Genomic DNA, 25,668 nt, shown 5'->3' with positions numbered 1-25,668 from the left:
GGATTGGGCAATGAGATTCACACCTCTTTGACCCAACTGATCAAACTAGATGTCCATCAATTTGTCCTTCCTCCAAGAAAGAATGCAGAGTTTTCAAAACATCACTTTATGTTACAATGCTTGAAAACTCCAGCACAAAAATGTAAACATCAGAAGGCTGAAAAAATCAGGGTGACACTTGGGAGTTATGCCAGGCCCTGGATGGTACCCCAAAAGTTGTGTCCACTCTCCCAAAGCCTGTTGGGTTTCTGGACGTGCCGTGGCGGGGCAGATCCCATAGCTCTTCTGAGACAATGGAGAATGTGAGGATGTCTGCAGGGAAGTTGTTAGGTTCCTCATGGCCTGAGCCCAGGATCTGTTGGAGAGAATCATCTTGAGTTCTGGAGGCAGTTTGGGGAACCACAAGACCAGAAGGATCCAAAGCTGTTGGATACTGTCCAAAGGAGGGACACGGAGCTGGGGGAGGGTCTGAGGAGAGCCTGAGGGCACTTGGCTGGTTCAGCTGGAGCAGAGGAGACTGAGGGGAGGCTCCTCGGGGGCTGCAGCTCCTCCCGAGGGGAGGCAGAGGGGCAGGGGCTGAGCTCTGCTCTGGGACAGGGACAGGAGCCCAGGAAGGGCTGGAGCTGTGTCAGGCCTTGGGATGGAGCTCAGGGAAAGGTTCTTCCCCCCGAGGCTGCTGGGGCACTGCCCAGGCTCCCCAGGGAATGGTCCCAGCCCCGAGGCTGCCAGAGCTCCAGGAGCGTTTGGACAACGCTCTCAGGGATGCTCAGGGTGGGATTGTTGGGGGATCTGTGCAGGGACAGGCTGGACTGGATGGTCCCTGTGGGTCCCTTCCAGCTCAGGATATTCCAGGAGCCTATGAATGATTCTGTTCCTATTCAGGACTGCAGTTATCAGCTGTTTCTTGTTGAAATTAACATACAAAGGAGCCTTAAAGAGGGACTTGATTATTATGTGAGGCTGAGCTGCATGATTGATAAGCAAGGAGTCCAGGATTAATATCAGGGAATTGCATGCAGCTGTCTGCATTGCTGCACTAAGACCAGAATGGGTGGTTGTGCCAGGCAGGGCACCGGTGAGATGGCTGTCTGGGGTCACCAGAGCATTGCAGATGGACAGTCTGCGGACAGGCACCCCTGTGCCCCGCGATGAGCACCCCAGGCCCCCGGCACCAGCCCCTCTGTGGGCATGGGCAGGAACCGACACTGTCCCGACAGTGACGTCACCGGGGCCGTTGCCATGGCGCCGCGCGCCGCCGCTTCCTGTGTGTGTTCGAAGCGGCGGGCGGGGCGCGCTCCCGTCGTGCCCCGCGCGGGGGCGGGGGCGGCCGCCATGTTGTGGAGCGGCGGGGCCGGCGGGTGCTGACGGAGGAGGCGGAGCTGGGCCGGGCTGGGCCGGCTGGTGGCACCGGCACCGGAGCAGGTACGGCCGGGGCAGAGCCTGGGGCACGGTGCGGAGCACGGCATGGCGCGACACGGCGTGACACGGCGTGGCGAGGCGGGGGGCCTGCGGCAGGCTTGGGCCCCGCACTGTCCCTCGGGGAAACGGGCCTGTGGGCTGGGCCGGGCTGTTGCGGAGGGGCTGGGCCGGGCCGGGCCGGGCGGGGCTGGGGGTGCCTTGCCTCCTTTAGTCCCTTTTTCCCTCCCTCTCTCCCTCGGCAGCCGGTTTCCGAGCAGCCCCGCCTCTCCCTCCCCGCCCGTTGCGGTGCCTTGTCAGGCCCGGCAGGATGGGCCCGGTCTGCGCCGGTTCCTGTGGGCCCAGGTGGGCTGTGCTCCGTCACGGCCGGTGAGCCCCAACGCTCCGGTGTGTTTGGTAACGGGCATCCCGCACCTGCACCGGGGCCGGAGCTGTGCAAAGCAGCTGCAAGCTCGCGGTGTAACCCCTCCACTCGGTCCGTGTGCCCTGGCCCGCTGGGGAAAGACACAAAGAGCGGAGCCTGGATCAGCTCTTGGTTCGTGATCAAGTTGATAATACAAACAGTAGCAAAGATTTTAGTGGTGTGGATCTTATTCCTAAAGGGATCTGCCAAGCAGCAGCAGAAACTTTGGCCAGCAGTCTGTTGTTTACGTGCAGCACCGGTGGATGTGCCCCTGTCCAGTCGATGGGTCTGAGGGAGCTCGTTATCGCCGTGTGGTTTATCACGGTGTTTTTAACCTGTTGATGACATTTTGCACATGGGATTTGTACGCAGGATCAGCCTGGGCTGAAGGTCTTCCAGGTGTTGAGAAGGTTCTGCTGGGGCAGGGAGGTTTCTCAGGTCGCACTGGAGTCACCTCGGGAAGGTGTTGTTGGATTCGTGGCATAGAGGATTGTTTTCTCTTGATTTGGAGCTCTCGAAGGTTTTGTGCCCCTTTTCTTGTGAGATGCTGATTCTTCCTGCATGTATTTAATGATAACTCCCGAGTATTTTGTGCTGAAGGTTCTTCAAAGAGCAGTTCTGCTGTGAGCAACAAAACCTCGTTGCAGCCTTCTAGAACTTGAAGGAGCCAACAAAAAAGATGGAGAGACTATGTACAAGAGCCTGGAGGGACAGGAGAAGAGGGAATGGCTTCCCACTTACAGAAGGCAGGGTTAAATGGGATACTGGGGAGCAGTTGTTTCTTGTGAGGATGGTGAGGCCCCATTAGCGGGTGCCCAGAGCAGCTGTGGCTGCCCCTGGATCCCTGGCAGTGTCCAAGGCCAGGCTGGATGTGGCTTGGAGCAGCCTGGGACAGTGGGAGGTGTCCCTGCCCATGGCAGGGGGTGGAATGAGATGAACTTTATAGTGCCTTCAAGCCCAAACCGTTGTGGGATTCTATGATCTTGTATTAGTCTGATTTTGGTTTTTTGATTATTATAATCAAAGAGAAGCAGAGTTTTCTGGGGCAGTTGACTGAGGCTGTCATATTTCATAAATTCTATGGTTTACTTTTGTAGCTGGTCCAGGGGCACCGTTGCATCTTCAGTACCTGAAGTGTTATGATGAAGCAGAGCTTTGGACACCTGACCTTTCAGTAAAGATCTGAGGACAGGGCTGCTGGTGAATTTCTAATCTTTGCTTATAGTGCACTGACTTCTCCTTTACTGTAAGCCTTACCAGAGCACGTATCTATAAAGCTGGTGCTTTTAGCTGTCTTTACACACTTGGAAGTATAAGATAATTGGACAACCGTGTTCTGTGGATTTTTTTGAAGGGAAACTGAATATTATTAAAGTCAGTAGCCATATGAAAAATGTGCTCAGAGAGTAGAAACTGGTAAACAGAAACAAACAAAAAGCCCTGAAGATTCTGTAATTTGTTATAAAATGCAGACTGTAGCCTTTACTTGTCCTTTTTTCTGCTCCTGAGTCAGTCCTCTTTGAGTCTAGACATGTGACCAACATGTTAAAAATACAAAAAAACTTCTAAGGACCCTGTGTCCCTAAGATCCGAGTACTTCACTTTGTCCATCCCTGCTTCCTTTTTATTAGCCCCCCCGGTTCATTCCTGTGCCCAGTGTTGTTTAACTCATCCATCAGTGGTTGGATGAAGGGGTTGGTGCCTCCTCAGCTGCTGACACAGAGCAGGAGCTGAGCCTGAGCCCCCCCAGGGCTGTGCAGCCCTGCAGAAGGGCCTCAACAGACTGGAGAGGTGGGCAGGAAAGAACTGTCAGAACTTCAACAAGGGCAGGTGTTATCCCACCTGGGGAGGGATAACCCCAGTCCAGGCTGGGGGTTGACCTGCTGGAGAGCAGCTGCAGAGGCCCCTGGGTGTCCTGGTGAACAACAGACTGTTCCTGAGCAGCCGAGTGTCCCGGTGGCCAAGGGGCCTCTGAGATCCTGGTGTGTATTAGGAAAAGCATTGCCAGCAGGGTGAGGGAGGTGATCCTGCTTCTCTTCTTGGCCCTGGTGAGTCAAATCTGGAGTGCTGTGTCCAGTTCTGGACAGGAGGGACATGGAGCTCTTGGAGTGGTGCCAGTGGATGCTGTGGAGATGCTGAAGGGACTAGAACTTCTCTGGAAAGGCTCAGCGAGCTGTGTCTGTTCAGCTGTGAGAGGGGACCTCAGCCCTCATCCTCTGTGTGTCTGTAGGAAGGGCTCAGACCAGAGACCAGGCTCTACTCCATGGGACCCAGCAATGGAACAAGAGGAAGGGGCAGGAACTGATGCCCAGGAAGTTCCACCTGAACATGAGGAAGAATTTCCCTGTGCAGTGACTGAGCATTGGAGCAGGCTGCCCAGGGAAGCTGTGCAGTCTCCCTCACTGGAGATATTCCAGAAGTGTCTGGACACGATCCTGTGCCGTGTGTTCTGGGATGACCCTGCTTAAGCAGGAAGGTGGGACCAGATGACCACTGTGGTCCTTCCAGCCTGGCCCACCCTGTGACTCCGTGTAACATTGGGATGCAGGGCAGTGGTGGAGTCCCCATCCCTGCAGGGATTTAACAGGCATGTGGATGTGGCACCTGGGGCATGGTTAGTGGTTGCCTTGATAGTGCTGGGGGAACAGTTGGACTCTGATCTTAGAGGGCTTTTCCAACCTAAATGATTCTTTGATTCTACACAGAATAATTAAACAAGTAAATATCTTTCAGGTGATTACCAACCATATGCTGGTTGAAAGCAGAACCTTTGTTTCTCCTGTTTGTCCAGTGACTTGTACAAAACGTGTTTGTGTAGGGAAAACTGCCACCAGGTGACGGTGGAAACAGAGGTGCTGTGGCTGTAACTGGCCGTCCGTGGAGGCCAGTGACTACCCAGAGCTCAGCTCCTGTATCCAAGGGGAGTTCCAGGGCCCAGGCAATGTGGAGAGAACTGTGGGGTTTGATTGGGCCCTGCCTCGTGAGAGCCACGTGTGTGGCACTGATTATGTCCTGGACTGAGATGAAATCTCAAAGTAGAACATTGTAAGGTTAGTGCATGTCCCCTCCTTCCCAAGAAGTACCTTGGAGAAATCATACCCAGCCCCTTCCCCAGTGCAGGAATTAGCCTCCACCACCTGCAGAAGGGTTGGGGTTCTGTGCTGTTCTGCCTGAGCACAAGGGACCAGTGGGTACCTCTTCCATTGGCAAATGGAAGCAGCAGAACTTGCTCAGCACTTGGTGTTTCTCTGGCAAAACCTGCTGGAGCTGAACCTGCTCTTCACCCCGACCTTCCCTGAGCCAGGTGACAGCCAGCACAGCCCAGGAGTGCAGGTGCTGCTTCACCAGGTGTGTTGGCCAACTACTGCATCTCTGAAACTGGAGTGTTCCTGCTGCTGCCTCTTGTTGGTTTTGCTTTTGTAACAGATGAACCTCTTTAGGGAGACTTCCTCCTGTTAATTAGGGACCTTTTGGCCCATGGGCAGGAGGTACCATCAAAGTGACCCCATGTGTTGTGCTTTGGTTCCCAGTGCAAGGCTTCCTGTGCTGCTGAGGACTTCAATGCTGTATTTTGTATTCCCTGAGAGCAAGTGTGTCCCTCTCATTTATGGAGCATCATGGTGGAATAATCAGTACCTGCAAGCAATAAAAAAGGGGTTTAATAGTGGTGATTTTCTAAGAAATCGCCTGCTGAGTGCATGGTTGTCATGTCTGCTTGGATAAGCTCTGCAGTGCCAAGAGACAATGGTGTGCTGCAGTGGGATGTGTATTGAATGAAAACGTCATCTGTGAAGGTAAAATAACAATCCTACAATTCTCTTGACTTACTAAAAACTGGCTGAGGCAGATTTGGTGCCCCTCAGCAAGGGGCCTGGCTGCCGTGTGGCAGCATGGGTGGGGTGGGTGCTGGTTCTGATCTCTGTAGTTGCCCAGCACTTGTATTTGAGTTCCAGTTGAACGGTTGAAAATAGCCTGGTCTTTGGAGTACAGGCTTGACTGTCATCTTCCCTTTTTTCCCTTTAGTTGTGAATAAAAAAGGCATTTAGGAAAAACACCTATGCCGAAGGCAATGATGGTACCTGAGCATCATCTCTGTGAGAGGCAGGAAGAGTGATGTTGGCTTTCTGGAGTGTCTTCTTTGAGGAGCACTTGCATTTAAGAGCAGCTGTTGTGTATATAAAAATCCTGGTGAAAACCTTTTGAGCTTGTAATGGTGTACTGAGAAGATTTATTGGACGTTAGGAAGCAATTCTTCCCTCTGAGGGCAGGGGGGCCCTGGCACAGGGTGCCCAGAGCAGCTGTGTCTGCCCCTGGATTCCTGGAAGTATCCAACGTCAGGTTGGCCAGGGCTTGGAGCAACCTGGTGTAGTGGAAGGTGTCCCTGCTCATGGGAGGGGGTGAAACAAAATGAGCTTTAAGGTGCCTTCAAGCCCAAACCATTCTGGGATTCTGTGATTAGTGGTGGCAGTGTTTATCTTTGGTAAAAGCCCTTCCAAAGACAGAGATTTTGCTGTTTCCTGAAGGTCTTACTACCCTGAGTTTCTGCTGGCTCAAGATAGTCCAGGCTACAGAGCTCTGTGTCATGAGTATTATGTCCTTGGCTCCTGCAGGCTTCCTGCAGCCTTGGTCATCAGAGTGCTCTAAATTTTTGTGGTTTGGTGGTCAGAGTTTCTTTGTCATCGTGGTAGGATTGTGCATCACTTTGGGATGGTGGATGTGAAGCTTTACCTGAACTCCTGGAGCTGTCACGGAGGGCTGTGAAGCTTGTCTGTGAGTGCAGGTGGGGGTACAGAAGGTCAAATGTTTGTCACCTCTAATCTGGGTTGCAGGTTAGGCCTGTGCCTGTGAAGAAAGGGGGATATTTTCTGCCTGTGAGGAAGGAGAGATGTTTTCTGCCATGGGTAGTGAGGCGAGGCACAGATCACTGTGCATTTCCCTTATATCTCCAGCTTCTGTACTCCTGTTCCAAACTGGGCGGCTGAGTGCAGGCAGGAGATGCAATTGGTGTTTTGGCTCTGCCCTTGAACCACTCTGCCTTCAAACGAAACTGGAGTTCAATTTGTGTGTATTGCTGGCCACTAAAAGTTGGCACTTTTGGAACGGGGCATTGTAAGGCTGAGGGCAGCGAGTGCGTAAAAGTGTTTCTGAGTGCCCAAGGCCGGAGGTGCTTGGCAAGATGTTTTGGAAAGGCAGAAAAACATGGAATTTTGTAGGACTTTCAGTGAAGAGCAGTCACTTACATCTTATGCTCGGAAGTACACTGATGTGGTGTGATGGCTTTTGCCATGGTCCAGCATCTTGGATATTGGTGCAGTAATCTTCAGGAGTGTGAGTACTAGTGGTGAAGATCCCATCTGACTCCATAACACTGGAGTAATTTTTTTTTATTGTCATTAGTGTGATCTCAGTCATACAAAGCTGTGAACATACTTCTCTGATGAGGGCAAGGCAGCAAAGGTTGTAGTTTGTTTTGAAATAAAGCTTTAACTGCTCCCATTGCATAGGGGTAAATGGCTGATTTTATAAATGCTTCTCACACTATACCCTAGTAAATTGTTGGGTAGCAAATTATATCCTTGTAGCTTTAAAAAGGTAAACATTGGTAAAACACACAGCTCTAACTTTTTGCGCTGTTCCTGGTTTGAAAGGAGGCCAGTTCCTGAAAAGATTTGCTTGGTTGGTGTAATGTTCCTTGGTTGGTTAAATGTGGACAAGTTCTGCTTGAGCTTGGCCAAGCACAGAGTACCTTGCTCGTTCCTAGTGGCTGCCCTGTGAAGTCTTGGCATTCTGAATGCATTCCTAATAGTCTTGGCTATGACACAGCTAAAAGCTATGGCTTAGCTTTTTTTTGTTGGTGTTTTCTTTTTTCCTTCTTTCCCTTACAGCTTGTTCAAGAGCCTGTAAAAGAATCTGTAAGTAGTAATACTCCTGCAGTACTCCAGGTTGAGGAGGTGGTGATGCTTACTAAACCAGCCGAAAACATCAGCCCTTTGGGGCCGAGTTAGGTTTTCATGTGGCATGGTCAGTACCTGGAGCTGCATGAGGAGGGGCAGGACACTGCAGCACTGTGGCATAGAGGAGCTGCCACTTCTTCTGCCTGCTGAGGGCTTTGCCTTACTGATTTGCAAGTGTTGTGGTTTGGTTTAGTCAAATCAAAAGTAGATGAAAACTTTGAATTTGGGGAAGCAGGACATCTAGGTTTGATTTCAAACCCTGCTGGTCATGACTTGGAGGACTAAGTACTTTTGTACTTTTCCCCTTAGCAAATGATGGGGCTATTCCAAAGAGCTGGAAAATATTCAACACCTGTGACATATTTTTACCTGAAAGTCTGTGCCATTTAATACAGGTCCAAAGAGCACTCAGCATCTTTGAGTGTGGGTAGGTTCTTTTGCTGGCTATAAATTTGGAGGACTTACTAGTAAGAAAAGCTCCAGGCAACCTTTTTCAGACTTGAGATGCTTCAAAACAAAGCATCAACATAACATTAATGGTATTTAAGTTACCAAGGCATTCTTTACTCCCCTTTAGTCCTGTGTAAATTAGGAAATATATTCAGCTTTACATTTACATTGTGTCTTTGGTATTCCTAGTCTCTCACTTTTGTCAACACCTCTTGTGTTAAACGCTTACCCACCCAAGTACCTTCCAGAAGAGAAGGTACATGAACAATTTCTGGAATAAAAAAGGGTCAGGAATCATCCAGCTCTTGAACTGCTTGAGCAGAGCATGTCTGAATTGACAGAGCCAACCTGCATCTCTTAACTCTTATCTCTCCTTCAGTGTGTGCTAGGGAATCCAAACAGGTATAGCTTGCCTCAAACCACAGAAATCATTTTGCAAAGTTACTGCCCTTGTTTCCTTGCCAGGCCTGGCATTCTGCATGCTGGCTTATTAAAACGTGTCCATACCAAGAAAGAGCACTTTTATGTTTGAATACATGAAGGTTGGGTCAATAAAAGGAACAAAAGGCACTTGTTCAGCACCATAACTCTGCCTGTAAGTATTGTTCTGAAGGTAATGAGCTGTGAGAGAATGCATTCAATTCAGAGACAGGACAGAAGGTGCATGAAGAACATAAAGTCAGAATACAAATTCTTCTCAAGGAATTCAAACCTTTCCCCCAAATCCCACTTTTCTTCCTCAAGCATAAACTGCATAATTAGTGGCAAAATAGTGTCTGAAGAATATGTAACACATGTAGCTCCTCAAGATCTTTTATTTCTTCAACTTAAGGGGAACTTGAAGCCTACATATCATAGAATCACAGAATCATTCAGTCTGGAAAAGCCCTCTAACATCAGGTCAAACCATTCCCCCAGCACTTCTCAAGGCCACTACTAAGCTGTGTCCCCAAGTGCCACATCCACACGGCTCTTAAATCCCTGCAGGGATGGGGATTCCATCACTGCCCTGGGCAGCCTGTGCCAGTGTTGGATCATGCTTTGCATAAAGAAATTCCTCCTGATGTTTCACCTAAACCTCTCCTAGCACAGATTGAGGCTGTTTCCTCTTGTCCTGTCCCTTGTTCCCTGGGAGCAGAGCCCAACCCTCACTCAGCTGCACTCTCCCGTCAGGGAGTCATGGAGAGTGAGAATGTCTCCCATGAAGCTCTTTTTTCTCCAGGCTGAGCTTCCCTTCAGCTGTTCCTGGTGCTCCAGCCCCTTCCCCACCTCCATTCTCTTCTCCAGATATGCTCCGGCCCTCTTGTGAGGGGCTCAGAACTGGGCACACACCAGTTCATGTTCAGCTGCTATCACTAGCATCCCCAAGTTGTTCTGGCAAAGCCTTTTTTACTTGCTTTGGGGGAAATGGACTCACTTCCCACGGACAAATTTAGACAGCAAGAGCATACCACAAACCAGAGTTACTGCCTGCTCCCTGGGCCTGTGTTAGTGGCATCGGTTTTAGGGTGAAAACATGTCACTATTCAGGTGCTGAACGTTCACTGCTGTGTTCTGCCTCTGCGGTCTCTCTGTTGAACAATCTGTGCTGTGTTTCTGAGTGAAAGTTGTTGATGAAATTTGGGCAGATGGGAGCTGAAAAGCTCGACAGTCAAATGTATTTCAGATGCAGAATTTAAAATGTCTCTTTGCTGTGTAACTGGATCTGGATCTCTCACGAATATTGTACTGAGCCATTTTGGGAGGACACTTCAAATGTGTGGTGTTCCCTGGCTGATCATGCTCCTCGTGTGGGTTCTGCAGGCTGAGCTCTCTTACTCATGGTGTTAAAACAACAACAACCCAAAAAAAGAAAAATGGGGGGGGGACACATTTTGTTGAACTGTTTCGTTTGAGACACACATTTGGTAGCTTGTGGGTTGGTAAGGACATGGTAAGCAAACTTCAAAACGAGGGAGCTTGTTTGATATGGCATGCACTAATTTTTTTTTAAATCTCCTTTATTAATAGTATCACAGACTTTTCTAACTTTTCACTGTAATTATGTAGTCTCTGACTCTGCTTCATTTGGTGGAAGCTGATCTCTGTTAAATTTGGGAGCTTTCTCCAGTTTTGCTGCTGAAAGAACATATGGGAGTAATGTGTTAAATTAAAAAAGAGAAAAGCTTGGGGGAGGAGGTGGTAGAGGTAAGCAGGTGTGATCAGAACCAGCTTGGCACTGTCTATTTCAGGGATTCTGCTGTAAAAGTGCTGGCATGCTTAATGTTAAGGTAGAAGAGCATTTCAGTATTTGTAAGTAGTCCAAGTTTTTGTACTAAAAAATGGCATAGCTCAAAGAACCAGAGGATCTCCCCTGTGGGAGGGGACCCAGTGCAGCCTGTCCCTGCACAGACACCCCAACAATCCCACCCTGAGCATCCCTGAGAGCGTTGTCCAAATGCTCCTGGAGCTCTGGCAGCCTCGGGGCTGGGACCATTCCCTGGGGAGCCTGGGCAGTGCCCCAGCAGCCTCGGGGGGAAGAACCTTTCCCTGAGCTCCATCCCAAGGCCTGACACAGCTCCAGCCCTTCCTGGGCTCTTGTCCCTGTCCCAGAGCAGAGCTCAGCCCCTGCCCCTCTGCCTCCCCTCGGGAGGAGCTGCAGCCCCCGAGGAGCCTCCCCTCAGTCTCCTCTGCTCCAGCTGAACCAGCCAAGTGCCCTCAGGTTCTCCTCAGACCCTTCCCCAGCTCCGTGTCCCTCCTTTGGACAGTATCCAACAGCTTTGGATCCTTCTGATCTTGTGGTGCCCAAAGTGCCCCCAGCACTGGAGGTGAGGCTGCCCCAGTGCAGAGCAGAGCAGGACAATCCCTCCCTGGGCCTGGTGCCCCCCAGGACACGGTGCCCCTTTGGGCTGCCAGGACTCAGCTGCCCTCAGTTCCAACTTGCCATCGACCAGGACCCCCGGGTCCCTTCCCACGGCGCTGCTCTCCAGCCTCTCATTCCCAGTCTGTCCCTGCATCCAGGGCTGCCCCACCCAGGGCAGGATCTGACACCTGCCCTTGTCACTTGTCACATGGTTGGGGATTTCCCAATCCTCACATTTGTCAGGGTCTCTCTGTGGGGCCTCTCTGTCCTTGAGAATGTCAGCAGTTCCTCCCAAGTGAGAGGCCTCAGCAAACCCACTCAGGACCTTCCTGTCCTGCCCCCAAATCACTTACAAAGGCTTTTGAGAGAACTGGCCCTAAGATGGAGCCCTGTGGAGCCCCAGTGGTCACCACCTTGATGACTTTCTGAGGTGCAAGGCCATCGGCTCTGCAGTGTGGAGTCTGTGTGCTTTGCCTTGTTTTCAAGCTTATTTCACAGAACATTGTGAAACTTCATCACAGCTTACTGAATTGCAGCATGTAGTGCTGTACCCCTTGTAGCTTGGTAACTTGGCCCAAGTTTTTGACTGTAAAAGCCTGGGCAGGTCTGTGGTTCCTGGAGGCAGCCTTTTCTCAGGAAGTGGGAGGCAGTGCAGGGCTGTCCCTGAGTGTGGCACTGTGCAGCTGCTCCCTGGGCAGCCTCCTTCCAGCACAGCCTTCGTGTGCTGTTGCCTCTTGGATTTTACAACAGGTTTGTATCTCGAGGCAACTCCATTTGTGCATCTGGGACTCTGGCCAGGTGCCATAAATGTTTAAGCAATAACGGGAATGAAGATCCCTTTCTGTTCTGCACGGCCTCCAGATGCCTGTGTGTTGTGGGGATTTGCTTATGTGTTAATTGTGCCTTTGCCTTTGGACATGTTTATCTTGGGTTGAAAGACCAACTCGATGTCTCCTTTGGCACTGGTGTTTTTGTGCCCATGTCAGCTGTGGACAAGGTGCACGAGGTGTGTGATGGGGAAGGTTGGACCCTGGAGTGATGCTCTCTGCCCTTGGGACCTGGCAGGGGCTGTGACTGTGTATTCTTACACAAGTGTCAGATCATTTATTTTTTATTGATGCACATATTAATTTACCAGGCAAATCTCAGCTATGAAGCAGCCCTGTCCTAAAATATATGCTTAAAATATGTGCTTAAATGATGTTAACATTGCTTATAGACTGTATAGCCGTATGAGTGAGCAAGCTTTGTGCCAGCCAGGAGGAGTATTTGGGATAGTGCAGGCATCAGACGTGGAATATTCACTGGGACTACTAGATCCCTAGTGTGTTTCTCCAGTGGGTAGTGTTAAAAGTCTGCAGTACTTCTGACATGGCTATAAGCATCCCACCTTCAGCACTGCTCCTGTGCCCCTTACCTGAGCAGTGGGACAGGCTGTAGTGGGATCGCAGAATCCCACAATGGTTTGGGTTGGAAATGACTTTAAAGCCCATCTCGTTCCACCCCCTGCCATGGGCAAGGACACCTTCAGTACACCAGATTGTTCCAAGCCTGGACCAACCTGGCTTTGAACACTTTCATGAATGGGACAGCCACACCTCTCCGTGCAACTGGTGCCAGTGCCTGGACAGGACAGGCTGCAGGTGCCTGGATTTTTTGTGCCCGTGTCCTGAAGGATTGCTAAACTCTGCTGCTGCAGGGCTGGGGGGCAGTCCCTGCTCCAGGTGTGGTGGGGACCAGCTGAGGTACTGTCAGACACAAAGTACCGGCTGCCTGCATTCTTCAGTGTCACACAAGTTTGGTACCAATGCTCTGGATAGGAAAAGTGGTCTCAAGTTCAAAGAACAGGCTTAGGAGGCTTGGAAGAGGCTGTTTCAGCATGGAGGAGAAACATTTTCTTGTTCTTTTCCTCCTGTCTGTTGCAGCACACTAGTTACTGCTTGGACTTCACAAACGTAAATTCCTGAGCCTGCTGATCTCTCCAGCCAGCTTCCCACCATGGATCAGGACTACGAGAGACGTCTCCTACGGCAAATCAACATACAGAATGAGAACACAATGCCTTGTGTGAGTACAGATGGGCTCACGCTCACTGTTATGTTGTTGTCTGTCTCACTTGTGACTATTTTCCTTGAGCTTTTGAAAGACCTGGGACCTCCTCAAAGCAAACCATAGTCTCTTGTTCCATTGTGAGCAGGTGTGAGCTCCTCAGCTGTTCTATGAATACCCAAATAGCTTGACTTTAAGAGAGCTTTTGAATATATAACCTCAGTTCAGGTTGCAAAAAGGGGAGTGGAGTGGAGTGGAGTAATTGTGGAGTTCAGTAATACCTTTTTAATACACAATCTCAGCAACTACACTTTAACATAAAAAATTGAGGGCTAACAAACCAACCAAAAGAGTAAGTTCAGTGTCTTTTGTTCTTAAATTCAGGTAGCAGAGATGAGAAGAACCTTGACACCTTCCAATTCTCCAATGTCTTCTCCTAGTAAGCATGGTGACAGATTCATTCCCTCAAGAGCTGGGGCCAACTGGAGCATCAACTTCCACAGAATAAATGTAAGTTTTGCTCCCTTCTCCTACAGCTCAGCCTTGGAACTGAGGAAGTGGTACCTTTTGTTTTGGCTGGCATGGTTGTCTGCTTATCTTCTGCACCATGCACTTCTACTGCCCCAGAAGAGTTCTGTTGAGTGTGCATCCTCAAACCCTATGCTCCCTGCTTTTGCTATTTCACCATATACCCTGAGGTTTCTGTATGGTGATGGCATGTTTCTCCATTTCAGGAAAATGAAAAATCTCCAAGCCAAAACAGAAAAGCAAAGGATGCTACATCAGACACTGGCAAAGGTGTGACCACCCTTCTACTGCTTGGCAATGTCCAAAGCTCTTCCTGGGAATTGCTGGGGAAGTTAAGGCCATGCAGGCACTTGCATGCTTATGACAAAACTCATGTTGGTGTTTTGGGAAATGCACACATCACGAGTGACTACCAGGTCACTTCTTTGATGAGTGTCTGGACTCAAGAGGCTGTCTCTATCCCTTGATTTATTGTGTCATGGAAGCACTTTCCTGATGGAGTGGAAGGAGGGGAAACTTGCTACTAATCATTATTCTAAATGGAGGCCTTAGGCTTATTAAGAGACTCTGTGAGAGTACAAATTACGGAATCCCAGAATGGTTTGGTTTGGAAGGCACCTTAAAACCCGTCTCCTTTCACCCCCTGCCATGGGCAGGGACACCTTCCACTATCCCAGGCTGCTTCAAGCCCTGTCCAACCTGGCCTTGGACACTTCCAGGGATCCAGGGGCAGCCACAGCTGCTCTGGGCACCCTGTGCCAGGGCCTCCCCAGCCTCACACCCTCCAACAATTCCACCTCATTATTCCATCTAACCCTTTCCTGTGGCAGTGGGAAACCATTCCCCCTTGTCCTGTCCCTCCAGGCCCTTGAACAAAGTCCCTCTACAGCTCTCCTGGAGCACCTTTAAGCCCTGGGAGGGGCTCTGAGGTATCCCTGGAGCCTTCCCTTCTCCAGGTCAGGCACACATGATCCTGACGCTCCTTGCTGTTGCTGCCCTGAGCTGTCTGCTCAGTGCCTGTTTGGGTTTACAGATGGCCTTGCCTACTCTGCCTTGCTGAAGAATGAACTCTTGGGAGCAGGGATCGAGAAGGTGCAGGACCCCCAGACAGAGGACAGGAGGCTGCAACCATCCACCCCAGAGAAGAAATCTCTCTTCACTGTAAATTGGTTACTTGCATTAACACCAGTGGACGTTGTGTTTGTGTCACAGGAACAGAGAACAGGGCTCTGCCATTGTGCAGTGACTTGGTGTTGGGGCTTGACTGAGATAAGCTGTTGATTAGAAATGTGGTGGCCTGTAAAGGGAACCTGAGTGTGCAGCAAGCAATGTGCTTCCTGTGTTTGTACTGGCAGGAAAGCTGGGTGGAGCCAGGCTTTTTGGACAGTGTGGTGAGTGGCTAAATCAGGCTTTTGGACTTGAGTGTTGCTGAGGGGTTTTGTATGGTCTTGGAGCACCTGGGATAGGAAAAGCTGGGTGTTGGAATTAGCTTGGCATCAGTGCACGTTGGGAGTGATGCCCCAGGCCTTGGGCATGCCAGGGTCCTCATGAGGTGTGTTTCTTTATGCAGTACTCGCTCAGCACAAAACGCTCCAGCCCAGATGATGGCAATGAGGTCTCACCCTATTCCCTGTCTCCTGTCAGCAACAAAAGGTAACACTGATCCTCAGCAAACTAAAAGAAGGGAAGGGCTGGGACAGAGGGTTCAGTGAGGTTCTGTAGGACTTCTGTCTAAAATCTAGAATTGCAATTTGAATTGGATTTGGAAATCTGGAGAGATAATAAATAGAACAGTCAAGTTCTAAGAATTGCTTCAGGCTCAACCTGCCTATGTGCTTGTAATGTCTTGGTCAGCTCTCAGAAATAATCACTTTACCTTTCTGCTTCATAACTCCTTTGTAGAAGCAGAAGCTAATTCCTTCCACTCTTGCTGCTGAAAAAGGGTTGTGCAGCCTTTTTGTTTCTGCATTTCTATAGAAACTTCAGAGTGCTCTGGAAAGAGACTGTAAAGAGTGGCTACACCTGTGCCTCCCATCTGCTGTGATGTGTAGATTCCTGTAGTTGTTTTTTTATCTTACTGTAAACAGTCAGAAGCTGCTAAGATCACCTCGAAAACCAACTCGGAAAATCTCTAAGATTCCTTTCAAAGTGCTGGATGCTCCAGAGCTGCAGGATGATTTCTACCTGAACCTGGTGGACTGGTCCTCTCTTAACGTCCTCAGCGTTGGCCTTGGGACTTGTGTTTACCTGTGGAGTGCTTGTACAAGTCAGGTAAATGGTCATGAGTGTCTGAAAATTGACTTGCCCATTGATGTAGGGTTTTTCCAGCCTTCCAGCGATATGGAATGTGCTGTGTGAGGGCTTCAGCACTTGTCAGTGCACTATCCCAAACACGGCACTAGTTTGTAAGACAGCCAGTAGTGTTGTGTGACAAAAACATATTTTCTTACCCCATTCTTCTCTCTGAAGGTAACCCGGCTGTGTGACCTCTCTGTGGAAGGCGATTCCGTGACATCCGTGGGCTGGTCAGAGCGGGTCAGTATGACACTGTCAGCAAGGACAGCTGAGACATGGGTCACTTAGTCACTGTCATCATAGCTGTAGTTAACTCCCTGAGCTGGTTTTTCTTTGCTAAAAGAGAAGGGAAAGAGAGCAGCCTCTCGTATCTTCGGATTCTCGAGGCACTGCTAAGAGGAGTGGGAGGGAGAAGGATCCAGTTTGCTTCTTCAGCTCTTGACAATAAAATGTTACAATAAATACATTCCAGACAGGCTGCTTGGGCCTCTCAGTAGGGAAAAACATGTAAGATGGAAGAACTCTGGATGCTTTCCATCTCGTGGGATTTATGTCAAGTCTTTTCCTCAACTTTCAGTTTTCTGGCTGTAAAAAAGTTTTCAGTTTTCTGCTCTGTCTTCTGGCTTTCTTCCTTGCTGCACTGATCCTGGCTTTCTGTTTGTCCAGGGAAACTTGGTGGCCGTTGGTACTCACAAAGGCTTTGTACAGATCTGGGATGCAGCTGCCGGAAAGAAGCTCTCCATGCTGGAGGGACACACAGCCAGAGTTGGTAAGGAGTGGGGAAGCAGAGGGTTCTCAGTGGTCTCTCCTTCCTAATTGAACTTTGTTAGCCAGGGATCTGCTGGAAATAGAGAACTCAGAGTACTAGGGTTGATATTTATCCCCTGCTGTGTCTTGAGCAGGTTCAAAATATCAATCATAACTCTGGTTTTCTGATCTGGGTGTGATGGTGGTTGGGTGTCACAGCAGGTGTTTCCTCCTTGCTTGAGGCTTTTTGGGTTTGGTTACAACATTTCTTCAACTGCTTCTGGCTTCCGATTTCAGCCCTGCTGGCAGCTTCACACTGAGATTTCCAGTTCCCTTTTTTGGGGCACTATTTTTTTTCTCAGAGATATTGTGAATCTAAACTCTGGGGTGAGATTTGGGAAATCCATGCACCTTCCAATATCCATTCCTGTGCTTTACTGCACTGTGAAGTGGGGTTGGGAATACGTGCAGTCAGTCTGTTCAGGGAAACCTGTATTTGTGCCCCGATCCTAGGACTCCAGAAAGTGGATGTAAGTGAGGCCTGTACGGAGTGGTTTGAGGTTTGTTAGGGTTTGGGGTTTTTTTTCAAACCCTGGCAGCTGTGATGGCTGCATTTTGCTTACCAACTGCCGCAGGACTGAAAGGGCTGGGCTTGACAATGTGGCCAGCAGGACCAGGGCAGTGACCATCCCTCTGTGCTGAGCACTGCTGAGGTCCCATCTCAAATCCTGGAGTCAGTTTTAGATCCCTCACAACAAGAAAGACATTGAGGGGCTGGAGTGTGTCCAGAGAAGGGAACAGAGCTGGGGAAGGGGCTGAAGCACCAGAAGCAACTGAGGGAGCTGGGGGTGGCTCAGGCTGGAGAAAAGGAGGCTCAGGGAGACCTTCTGGCTCTCTGCAGCTTTCTGACAGGAAGATGCAGCCAGGTGGGAGTTGGCCTCTTCTCCCAGGGAGCAAGGGACAGGATGAGAGGGCATGCCCTCAAGCTGTGCTAGAGGAGGTTTAGATTGGATATTGGGAAAATGTCTTCACATGAAGGGTTATAAATCATTGGAACAGATTGCCTAGGGTAGTGGTGGAGTCACCATGCCTGAAAAGTGTTTAAAAGACGTGTGGATGTGGCACTTGAGGACATGGTTTGGTGGTGAATGTGGTGGTGTGATGCTGAGTTGACGGTTGGACTTGGTGACCTTAGGGGTCTTTTGCAGCCTCAGTGATTCTGTGATTGCATGACTCCTACAGCACCCTCTGAAGCTCTGCCCCTGTTGCAGGTGCCTTGGCATGGAATGCAGACCAGCTCTCATCCGGGAGCCGGGACAGGATGATCCTGCAGCGGGACATCCGCACTCCACCCCTGCAGTCTGAGCGGCGGCTCCAGGGACACAGGCAGGAGGTCTGTGGGCTCAAATGGTCCACGGACCATCAACTCCTGGCCTCTGGAGGGAACGATAATAAGGTATGTTCCTTCCAAGGGGTCACAGGAAATGTCAGACCCCCTTTCTTTTTAGGGCAAGGGGAAATGTTGTCAAGTTGCACCAGTGGCGGTTCAGGTTGGATGTTATATCGCTGGAGGTGTTCAAGGCCAGGCGGGACAGGATTTGCAGCAACATGGTCTAGTGGAAAGTGTCCCTGCCCATTGCAGGGGATGAAACTAGATGGGCTTTGAGGTGCCCTCCAACCCAAACCATTGTATGATTCTATGATTAGGGAAAAATTTCTTCGCTGAAAGAGTGGTTAAGCATTGGAACAGGCTGTCCAGGGCTGTGCAGGAGTTGCCATTCCTGGAAGTGTTCAAAAAACAAGTGGATAGGGCACGTTGCAATATGGTTCACTGGGCACAGTGGGATTAGGTCAAAGGTTGGACTTGATTTTAAAGGTCTTCTACAGCCTTAATGATTCAGTGATTCTTTAAGGATGTTTGGCCTCTCTGAAAAGGACCTTTGTTTTAGTTGTTGGACTAGGACCAAATATAAATCATGCTAAGCCTCTACTCAGTCTTCCTAATAAAATGAAAAAGGCAAATTTAACTTTGCTTCTGTATTTAGCTAATTAAATCTCTGGCTTGGCTCAGGGGGTTGAGTTCAACAAAGCCACTGCTAAGCTGCCCTTCCTGGCTTTGTTTGGGTAGTGTATGGTCAGGTTTGTTGCAGAAATGTTTGTGTGCAGCAGGAGCCTGAGGTAGAGCTCTGTGAGTTCTCATACCTGTAATGCAGGCTTGCAGCTCACTGAGCACCATATGGGAGAAGCATCTGTCACAAAAAGGCAGTGTTCCAAGCCCTTTGGAGTGGGTTGCTAGGTAGGGAATGTGCCCAGTGCCTGTGTGACAGCATGGTTGGACTGAGTTCCTCCTGCTGAGAAAAACTCCTAATGAACTGAGCAGATTTCTAGATGTCTTCTGGAATGATACAGCCAGAAAGGCAACAGAAGAGTCTGAGGCCCCTTTCAGTGATGCTGTTTCTTTAGATTTATTCCATTACCTTAGGGCCTTTTTCTGCCGTGTGGTCTGGGGGTAGGACAGCTCCTCAGCTGAGTGTAGTGCCAGGGTGGTTGTGACTGCCCCATCCCTGGAAGTGTTCAAGGCCTGGTCAGACTGGGCTAAGAGCACCCTGGTTTAGTAAAATGTGTCCCTGCCCGTGGCAGGGATTTGAACCGAATGAGCTTTAACCAACCCAAACCATTCCATGATTCTGTGAAGTGCAGAGTGGAGCTGTGTATGTCTGGGCAGAGCTGTGGGAAATCAGCTTGTTGCCCAACAGCCCTCATCGGTCCCGTTGTGGCTTGTGGGTGTAGTGACTGAGGCACAATTTTGATCACGTCCCTTCTCTCTGCCAGCTCCTTGTGTGGAATCACTCCAGCCTGAGTCCTGTCCAACAATACACAGAGCACCTGGCAGCAGTCAAAGCCATCGCCTGGTCCCCGCACCAGCACGGGCTCCTGGCCTCAGGCGGCGGCACAGCTGACCGCTGCATCCGCTTCTGGAACACCCTCACAGGGCAGCCCCTACAGTGCATCGACACTGGGTCCCAGGTGTGCAACCTGGCCTGGTCCAAACACGCCAACGAGCTGGTGAGTCCTTCCCTGTGCAGCTGCTGCCAAGCTGCCCTGTGCTGGGAAGCGTGGCTGAGCATGAACCAGGTGTGTCCAGGTGGGCAAGGAGACCAAGGGCATCCTGGCTTGTACCAGCAAGGGTGTTGCCAGCAGGACCAGAGCAGAGACCACCCGCCTGTTCTGGGCACTGCTGAGGCACCTCCGGTGCTGGGGGTCAGTGTTAGGCCTGTCACAACAAGAAAGACAGTGAGGGGCTGGTGCGTGTCTGGAGAGGGGAACAGAGCTGGGGAAGGGACTGGAGCACAAGTCTGTTCAGGAGCAGCTGAGGGTCTCCCGCTTGGAAAGAAGGAGGCTCAGGGAGGACCTACTCTCCCTCTGACAGGAGGGTGGAGCCAGGTGAAATTCAGGCTCTTCTTCCAGGTAACAAGCAACGGCACTAGAAGAAAAGGCCTCAAGTTGCACCAAGGGAGGTTTAGATTGGATATTGGGAAAATTTCTTCATGGAGGTCAGGCACTGGAATGGGCTGCCCAGGGCAGTGGTATAGTCTGTGGAGTGTTAGACTTGATGATCTTGGACGTCTTTTCCAGACTTAAGAATTCCATGATTCTGTGATGCATGTTCCCCTCTCTCCTCTCAGGTGAGCACCCACGGATACTCCCAGAACCAGATCCTCGTCTGGAAATACCCCTCATTAACTCAAGTAGCAAAGCTGACAGGACACTCTTACCGAGTCCTGTATCTGGTGAGTGATGGCCATGGCTCTGTAGCTGCTCACCTGGCTATAGGTGTGCTCAGATGGGACACAAAGCAGCAGTGCCAGTGGCGCCGTAAGCTGCCTGGATGGGAATGCGAACACTCCCCATGAGCAGTGGAAAACTCTGTCATGTTTCTGTGCCTGCAAGATTTACTGCTATGGAAATGTGAGGCTTTGTTAATGATAGCAAAGCCTGCCAAACTCTCCTGAGGAAACATCTGAGTTTTCTTCTAAGAAAACTTTTCTAAGCCTGGAGAAGAAAAGGCTCCAGGGAGACCTTCTGGTGCCTAAAGAGGCTCCAGGAGAGCTGTAGAGGAACTTTGAAAAGGATTGGGAATAGCAGGACAAGAGGGAATGGCTTCGCACTCCCACAGGGTGGGGTTAGATGGGAAATTGGGAAGAAATTCTTCCTGTGAGGGTGAGGAGGCCCTGGCACCAGTTGCCCACGGCAGCTGTGGCTGCCCCTGCATCCTTGGAAGTGTCCAAGGCCAAGTTGGCCGGGCCTTGGAGCAGCCTAGGATGGTGGAAGGGAGTGGAATGAGATGAGCTTTTAGGTCCCTTCCAACCCGAAATATTCTGGAATTCTGTAATTTAGCGAAACACAAGCTTCTCTCCTTGCTCCCAGAAGACTCTCACACCACTGATGACTGTTGCCCAGGGAAATAAATATTTGTTGCAGGTAATCCCGATCCATCTCATATCTGCTGTTACTGTTACATGGGGGTATCAGCAGTTCACAACAGAGCTAACAAATGCTGATAATGTTTTGGGAGGCAGATCCCAATGTAAGCAACCAATACAGCCAGAAAATCCAGTCATCATCTTCCTGCCTTCAGGCATGTTGATAATCCCGGGAGGAACAGCCTCAGTTACACATGGCTTGGATTTCTTAACCCAAGTATTCTTTCCATAACACTCCCTCCATGTGTTCCATAGCTGCACCATAAGGTGCAAGTGCCCAAAGTGCACCTGAGGCTTCATGAGGCACTTGGAAGCAGAGATAGCTGGCTTCTCACCGCTGAGTAGGAAGAAGGAAAGTTAAATCTCTCCTGCATTCCAACAGAGACTTGTTTTCAGCCTCAAAAATGTGACAGGTGCTAAAGGTTGTTGTCTTGCCTTTAGGCAATGTCCCCTGATGGGGAGGCCATTGTCACAGGAGCTGGAGACGAAACCTTGCGCTTCTGGAACGTCTTCAGTAAAACTCGCTCAACAAAGGTAATGCCAGGCATAGGGACAGCTGCCTGGGGGGAACTCTGGCCACATTGGCTGTGCTCTGCTGCCTCTTCTCTGATCCTTTCCTGCAGATCAAAGGCTGGGGCAGTGAAGGATTCAGCTTTGCTGAGATTTAAGTAAAAGGTCGTCCCGTGTGCCCGAGGCAGGTGTGACACAGCATTCCTCTCCAGGCTGGTCCCGGGCTGCTGAGCAGAGCAGAGCAGCATTTCAGGGGCCTCACCAAGCTGAGCCCGTGGGTAGCAGCAGGCTGGGAGAGCTGGGGATGTCCAGCTGCAGATGAGAAAGCTCCAGGGAGACCTTACAAACCCTTCTAGTGCCTGAAGGGGCTCCAAGAGAACTGGAGAGGGCCTTTGGATCAGGGCCTGGAGGGACGGGACACAGGGAATGGCTTCCCACTGCCAGAGGGCAGGATTAGATGGGATATTGGGATGGGATTCTTCCCTGTGAGGGTGAGGAGGCCCTGTTACAGGGTGCCAAGAACAGCAGCTGTGGCTGCCTCTGGATCCCTGGAAGTGTCCAAGGCCGGGTTGGACAGGGCTTGGAGCAACCTATGGGGGGGGGGTGGAAGGAGATTAACTTTTTAAGGTCCCTTGAAGCCCAAACCATTTTGTCATATCCCCTGCCTCTTTACAAAACTGCTTAAAATGGGAATTTGGATGAAAGTGGTATCATGGATTCTGCCAGTGACAACATCACCAAAAACAGATTGTGCCTGATGTTCTGAGAGCTTTTTTGGGTGCCTGGCAGTGGGATTTGGAGGAGGGGACTGAGGCAAGCTGGCATTGCTGTGGGGGTCCCCCAGTTCTTTCTGTCTCTAAGGTACAGCTGCCTGCAGAGCTCTGGGAATGGGACTCTGGGCAGCTTCACGCTTGTTACCGTCTGGAAGAAACTCATGGGTGTATTTATGGTGTTGGACTTTGATTTGTGAGCTGGGATCATGCCCTGAGCTAGGGATACCAGATTAAAAACAAACCAACCCAGAAGCACATGGAGTAACAGCTGTTTACCCCCTGCTTTGTCTTCTCTTGTCAGGAGTCTGTATCTGTGCTCAACCTCTTCACCAGGATACGATAAACCCCCTCCCTGTGCCCCGGGAACCCTGACATTCCAGGATCAGACCACTCCCTTGGCGTGCATGGACCCCCCGGAGCCCAGCCAAGGGGAGGGAGAGCTGTGGGACTGGAGAAGGACCCAGCTCATTAAATATGTGCTTGTGACCCACAGGGCTGGGCAGTATTTGGGGTGGGGTGGGGAGGGGAGGGAACTGCCAAAGGTTATTGGATTCATCCTTCATAAAGGGAAATGGGTACAAGAGAAATGTTAACCCAGCATCCTCCAGCCGTCAGGATGGTACTGGGGAGGACTCATGTGACATGGACCATTGAGACTGGACAGAGGCCATCCCCACTGCCATGGTGTGCCTCCTGCAAGAGAGGAGCATATCCTTGCTGCTGTGGGAAGGGGTTTGACCTGCTGCTCTGTGTCTTAGAGTGACATTTCTGGAGTCAGGAACCAGCCAGACTGGTCCGGTACAGCTGGTGCAAGGGGCACAGCTCCAGGCTGGGCATCTAAGGGCTTTGTTTATAGCCTGGCATCCCCATTCCAGGAAGAAACTGGAGAACTGCCTACTATTTTCCATTTTTTTCTTTATTTTTCCCCCCAGGCAGGTACTGTAGTACTTGACATGATCATTCCATAAGACAGCTTGATTTTTTTGGTATGCTTGACAGCTGCCTCTGAACAAATACACTGTGGGGCTCTAAACTTTGGAGGAGACTTGAAAAAACTTCACATGTAAGAGAGCAGGTTCGGGAAGTTCTGCATTTGCTGTTTCATATTCTGGGCTGATCCTGGGAGTTAATGGAGAGGAGAAGCAAGGACTTTTATGAAAAAGAACCCACCCAACCACTTGTGCATGTGGAGCTTCCTTCGGTGCCACTAGGTGGGTGCCTTGCTCTGGAGTCTCCCTGAGGCCAAAAGCAGTTGGGATGTCTTTGAGAACAAAACCAAATCCTGAAGATCTGATTTTTGGGCCGAGCAGGGCCTCTTCTGGCTGAAAGGGGTTCTCCTGAAGCAGGGCTGCAGTGTTGCTTTTTTGTTATCTCCAAGTCCCAGACAGGGCCCTGCTGTTGAGTTTTGCTGTGTGGTTTAGGGTTTTTAGGTTGTGTGGGATGAGAGTTCTGGCTGGTGTTGGAGCCTATGGGGTGTAACACAAATGATCTCTGTGTGCGTGTGGTGCTTTTAAGAGAAGCTGTGAGGCTGCACAGCCTATTCCATCTGACCTGTGCCTGTGCCTGCTCTGCCCAGGCCCTGCCTGCCACCTGCCCTTTCCCAGCGCTGCGTCCTGTTCCCATGTGGAATTCCCTGGCTGTGTATATAGATGTGTCCTCTCTGTAGATTGCATAGGTAATGCTTTCTCTTTTTTTTCTTTGTTGCTTTGTCTTCTCTCCCTTCTTTCCCTAAAACCAGACAGTGAGAATTTGATTGTCCCCAGTACCACCAGTATCCTTAGGGTGAGCCAAGGTGTGAGAAGGCCAATACAGCCTTGACCACATGTGCCGTCACACCAGTGCCTGCATCAGGCTGGTGGTGCTGTGCCTGTGTCGCACATCCTGGGAGTCACTGGTGAGGAGCTGGTGTGCTGGGAGCCCCCTGGCAGCTCCAGGTCTTCCCAGGCCCACAGGCCACTTTGTCGTCTCACTTGCCACCAAAATGGAATTTCCATGGAGTTTCTGAAACACTGTTTGAGTTCAGCTGCTTGAGTGTAGCTCTGGCTGTGGGACACGAGGCATGGTTTGAAGTCACCCCCAGGCCCGTCTTGTGGTGTTTGTTCCACTTGTGAGCTCTGTTCCACATCACCACTGGTTGGGTGCACCCCAAAGCACTCAGGAGGTGTTAAATTTAGTTGGGTCCTTAAGCTGGGGAATGGGTTTGAAGCAAAAGGTCACCTGAAGCAGGAGGTGGTCTGTTGTGGGTGTCATCACCTGGGGAAAGGGCCGTTCAGGGGGGCTGGGGAGGCTGGTGCCTGTGCTATGGATTTTCCTGTTGTGGATTGCCACCTGCTAAATAGTAGGACACACTGCTTTCCCCTCTGGGAAAGGTGGAGGTGCTTGGGTTGGGGGCATACAGAACATCTCTGCCCATTCTGGAGCAGGAGGGAGCCAGGCATCCAGCTGGGGTGCAGGGTGAGTGTGGTGATGATTGGGCTCCCCAGTGCGCTGGGGCTCTGCACAGGAGTGGATTCGCCTCTCTGTGATGGGGGAACTTCCTCAAGGAGTCCCAGAAGCTGCTGGGGGGAGTGGCAGTGCTGTGGGGTGGGCAGTGCCAGGTGGGCACTGCAGCCACTGCCCAGTAGTCCCAGCTGCAGAGCAGGGATAGCTCCTCATTGCTCTGTCCCCCATCATTGTACCCTCTTGCCAAGGACTTCCCCAAACTACATCTTGTGTCTACATCTCACTTTTCTGTCTGCCTTGGGAGCAGGTTAGCTTGTGGTGGCTTCTCTTATTGCACTTGGCAGGGAGGCTGGTGATTCCCAGGCCAGGACTGTTCTGTGGCCCACACGCGTTGGTGACAGCATAGCAAGAACAGGCTGCTCACCCTGACCTGGCTGTCAGAGTCCAGTACAGCCACCTTCTCTGCCCTGCTCCCAGCTGCCAGGCAGGAGCTCCCAGTTGTATCCATGTGGAGGTGGGTGTGTGCAAGCGTCTCAGGGTGATACTGTCACTGTCACCTGCTGCTCAAGAGGGAAAAGGGCAGAGCTGAGGTAATGTGTCAGTGTGTGACCTGTTGGCACTGGCTCGGGCACAGGGTCCTCCTGCAGCTGGGTGACAGTCTGTGGCATCATTGTATCCCAGGTGTCTTGTGATGGAAGACAAACATTGAGCACGCTGTAAGTTTTTCATGTAAAGCAATTGAACTGGCATTAAACAGGTTGTGAGTTTATTTGGA

General features: G+C 50.6%; 1 protein-coding gene across 2 annotated transcripts; it reads left to right on the top strand.

The window, feature by feature from the left end:
* Nucleotides 1-1,328: 1,328 nt before the first annotated feature.
* Nucleotides 1,329-25,668, top strand: FZR1 (fizzy and cell division cycle 20 related 1). 2 transcript variants are annotated; one of them, XM_066205551.1, is made up of 14 exons: nucleotides 1,329-1,422; nucleotides 12,999-13,132; nucleotides 13,499-13,624; nucleotides 13,849-13,912; nucleotides 14,676-14,803; nucleotides 15,213-15,295; nucleotides 15,730-15,913; nucleotides 16,112-16,177; nucleotides 16,604-16,706; nucleotides 17,956-18,140; nucleotides 19,517-19,750; nucleotides 20,371-20,475; nucleotides 21,610-21,702; nucleotides 22,753-25,668. In XM_066205551.1, exons 2-14 carry the CDS (start codon nucleotides 13,064-13,066, stop codon nucleotides 22,792-22,794), a joined length of 1,482 nt encoding a protein of 493 aa, XP_066061648.1. In that variant the 5' UTR covers nucleotides 1,329-1,422; nucleotides 12,999-13,063; the 3' UTR covers nucleotides 22,795-25,668. The 2 variants fall into 2 exon arrangements, with proteins under 2 accessions (XP_066061648.1, XP_066061647.1); XM_066205550.1 differs by having other exon boundaries at nucleotides 12,991-13,132.

This window comes from Chamaea fasciata, unplaced genomic scaffold, assembly GCF_029207755.1.
Source record: "Chamaea fasciata isolate MVZ Bird 193981 ecotype frontalis unplaced genomic scaffold, bChaFas1.0.hap1 SCAF_28, whole genome shotgun sequence".
NCBI classification, from domain to species: Eukaryota; Metazoa; Chordata; class Aves; order Passeriformes; family Sylviidae; genus Chamaea; species Chamaea fasciata.
The sequence above is the reverse complement of the archived record's forward strand: the minus strand, read 5'-3'. Positions and strand labels throughout refer to the sequence as shown.